The following is a 4,143-nucleotide window of genomic DNA, read 5'->3' on the forward strand; positions in this document are numbered from 1 at the left end:
ACTTTCTTTTTTTGGTTTCCTATCCGATATCCAATAACTATATTGGGGCCCAATTAATCCGGATTCGAGCTGAGAAGTTTCATACCGGGGATAAAGCGCTCCATAATATAAGCGACTACATACCCAAGGACTCGAATCCGAGATATTTAAGTAAATATGAAAGAGTACTTATCACACCCCTGTCGGTTACCAAAATAGACTTATGACACCCTATGTCTGTGGATATTAAATAAATAAAGTAACCCGTGAAAGTCACTAGTTTATCTCGTGTCATTGACTTTTGAAATTAATTCTAAAAAGTTAAAGGTATACTAATAAAAGTCGAAAGATAGAGTTAATTAGCACCTCCCTACATGTTTCCTTGTCCGTGAAATATACCAACTTCCCATTTATTACTAAGTACTCCTAGGAAGAGTGGTAAGTTTGAAAATATGTGTTCCAAACTATTTTGGGTGAAGGTAATTATCAACTATAAAATTTAAGAAATTAGAAAGAGTTTTTATGCGTTAGAATGTGCAAAATGCAAAATTAATATCTTCTTAAATGAGTGAGATAACAATTTCATGTCTTTCCCTAAAAAATAATTAAAACAAATGTGTCATTCTTTTTTAAACCGACTAAAAAAAAAGAATTTCACATAAAATAGAACTGATCAAATAATAGTATAATATTTGATCTAATATAATTTAACCCCACAAATTTGTGGTAATATCAATAGCACCCTATTCATGTTTCAAGGTTTAGGAATTAAGGTTCAGGCATTAGTAATTTCACAATTGCTAAATACAATGAAATCAATCCTACTTGGATGACTAATTATTGATGTATTTGAAGACCAAACAGATAAGATCCTTCGACCTTTATTCGAAGGCTCGGGATCACATTTTGAGAATGGAATTTTTTTGTACGGAGCGCTTTCTAAACCTTACGTAACATAAATTCGAATTAATCAGGACTCCAGTACAACACCAGACCGATAAGAAATTAGAAAGAAAAAAAAGAAGAAAAGCATTGAGATTCATCTCTTATACATATATAAAATCTTGTTAAGCCTCACGGTGCACATGATGAGAATTTGCAGTATGTGTATATATTACGCAAATCAAATACTACAACTTTATACATTGCACATACTTTAAAACGTTGTATATCTTTTCATATATTGGAGAAGAAATGTACAAAATTTTTAAAAAAAATCAAAGAAAAAAACTATACTCAATATTCACCTTGTTCTATTGACTCAGAATATTCAGCCAATTGACTCATCCTAGGTATAACATGCATATTCAAAACCTGAAACCCTACCGGACTTTCCACCACCACAACCCTGGACGGCTCCGCCACCACATCCACCACCGTAATCCCATTCCCCCCACCGCCAACCACGCACACTCTACCACCAGCCGCCGCTATATATTCCGCACCCTTTAGCCTCTCATTTTCAACTATCTCCACCCAAATATCCTTCTCTTCATCATATTTCCTCAATGCTCCCTTAGATTCATCCACCATATATATTGTCTCCTCCGCCATCGCCGCCGCCGGACCCCTCCACCCCATTAACATACCCTCCGGCATCTCCTGCCACGTGTCAGTTCTCACATTATAAATTATTCCTTCTTTAGCAGCATCACCTTTCACATTAACCATACATAATTTTCCTTTCCACCCAATAGCATCAATTGCTTCCCTACTAAATTTCCCATCCTTTAACCCACTCATTTCCTGCCATTTCCACTCATTTTTTCCCTCCTTTCTGTTACAGTACATGTCACTTTTACATGTACAGCAGTGGGGTCCACTTCTGTTGCTTCCATTAAGGTCCCACCTTACAACGGACCGAGCTACCTCGGAGTTGTAGTGGGACCCAACTCCACTCGCTACATACACCACGTCATTTAATGCGCCAGCAGCGCACCAACGACGTGGCGTGGCGAGTGGAGGACCGTAACTCCATTGTTTCGTCAGCGGATTGAAAATAAGCGGGCGAGAAATCGCCGGTAAGAGATGATCCGCTGTTGCAGCGAGGAGAATTAAATTGCCCGCAACACTTACCGATTGGATCGGAAGATTCCTCGAAATAAACGAAGGATGCTTAACGAGGAGTCTAAGTGGTGGGTCCGATGGTGGGGGAAGAAGATGCCATTTTGATGAGATCGGATCAAAATAAGCAAATTCTATAGAGTTTGTATAATTTGCTGAGTTTGATGTTTCATCTATAGATTTATGTGAAGGTAATAATAAAGCATATATAGATAAATATGGTGGAAAAGAAGGAGAATAAATAAGCTTACGCCAAGAATGGCAAGTGGAAAAAAGTGTAAAAGGGTGTACAAGATTTAAACAAATGTGAGCTATATGATCGGGAAGTCCAGGGATCAAGGACTGATGATCGTCGTCGACGTGGTGGGGGTGGTGGGTTTTGCGGCGTTTTACGGCGGCGCCGGCGGTGGTGATGTTAGTGGAGTTGATCATTTGTGGAGGAAAAGAAGGAGAAAGGAATGGGATAGGGGAACTCTAAGATATAGTACTAGTATTTATTTTTGTGTGATAGTAGTTTTTATTTTTATTTTTTATTATTGTTATTACTATTATATTTTTGTGATGGAGTAGGTTTTAGGTCACTTCATTAATGGTTGAAAAGTGATGTTGTGGCATACATCGAAGTAAAAGGCAAATATTGGACACATGCAAGTTAGGAGTATAGTACAGAACACCTCTTTTTCTCTTCTTTTTTTTTTTTTTTAAAAAAAAAAAAATTCATACTATTATTTTTCTAATTGAAGAAATTTTTGGCACTTTAATTATTAGGGCTATTTTTAGCAGGATATACAAGTTGAACCCACAAGGAATCTTATTATCTGTTAAATATTGCATCCTGTCTATGCATGAATCATGATTTTTTTTTCTTTTAGAATTTTGGAGATTTTTTTTGTAGTCCCATGACTTTTAAAATAATGGTGGTGTTTGTTTAGAAGTAAGCATAATTTAAGTTTGCAAACTTAGCTAGCGTTTGGACATAAATTAGTTGAAACTTAAAAAAGTAATTTTTGAAAAATAATTTTTGGAAGTTAAAATTATGTTTGGACATGAATTTTATTTGAAAAAAATTTGAAGTTTTGTGAGTGGGAGAACAAGTTTCACCCAAAATCTACTCTAAACTAAATTTTGGGAACTTGAAAAATAATTTCAGAAAATTTTCAAAAGTAGATCATTAATCTATGAACAAACAATATTTTCAAAAAAGATTTGAAAAAACATTGCCAAAAAGTATGGTCAAATAGGGCCTTAGTTTTTGAGTTTTCACAAAAATGTGTTTGTTTGGAGTTGGTTTTGTATTTTTAAAAAAATTTCCAAACTTAATTTGAATGATTTAGTATGCGTTTGGACATGAATTCCAAAAAAACATTTCAAATTTGGAATTTCACTAAAATTTGAATTGAAGATGAAGTTGTGTTTGATTATAATTTTTGCAACATCTTTTGATGTATTTCTTTCAACATATTTTGCAACTAAAAATTAGCTTCCTTCCCATTTTCAATTGAAAAACTCGTGACACCAGTTTTCAAATTTGAAAATGTATTTTCAAGTGAGATTGGAAAAATTATAAGATTTTCATCACCAAACACTGTTTTAAAAAAAAATTTAAAAAAAGAAAATTTTCTTATGTCCAAACGGGCTTTAGAGAAATGAAATTTGAAAATTTTGTGAATGTTTTAGCTCCCGTTTGGACATAGAATCGGTTTCTTCTTTTTTTTTTTTTTACAAAAAGAATTTGAAAACATTGTTTGTTGATGGAATTTGATCAGTTTTTGAAGAAAAAAATTATAGAAATTTTTTCAAGTTTCAAAAACTGGTTTTGGGCTAGTCGTTTCGTGTGAATTTTTTTTCCACTCACAAAACTTTAATAGTTTTTGAAGTAAATTGCATTTTCAGACATAATTTTAATTTTTAAAAATTATTTTTCAACACAAATTCATTTTTTTTAAGTTTCAACCAAATTATGACAAACAGTACCTTAATTTTTGTCATGCTTTGTAAAAATATTTTTTTACAAAATCTAAAACAAATGCCACCAATCGATTTGGAAAAGTTGGAGATTTCCCAAATGTGGTATGCATGAGAATAATAAAGAGAAAGAAG

General features: G+C 33.5%; 1 protein-coding gene across 1 annotated transcript; it reads right to left on the reverse strand.

Moving 5' to 3' along the window:
* Window positions 1–1,133: 1,133 nt before the first annotated feature.
* Window positions 1,134–2,592, reverse strand: LOC107788882 (F-box/kelch-repeat protein SKIP25-like). Its single transcript, XM_016610614.2, has one exon. It carries the CDS (start codon window positions 2,473–2,475, stop codon window positions 1,216–1,218), a length of 1,260 nt encoding a protein of 419 aa, XP_016466100.1. The 5' UTR covers window positions 2,476–2,592; the 3' UTR covers window positions 1,134–1,215.
* Between the last annotated feature and the right edge of the window lie 1,551 nt (window positions 2,593–4,143).

Source organism: Nicotiana tabacum, chromosome 5 (genome assembly GCF_000715075.1).
Source record: "Nicotiana tabacum cultivar K326 chromosome 5, ASM71507v2, whole genome shotgun sequence".
Taxonomy (NCBI): Eukaryota; Viridiplantae; Streptophyta; class Magnoliopsida; order Solanales; family Solanaceae; genus Nicotiana; species Nicotiana tabacum.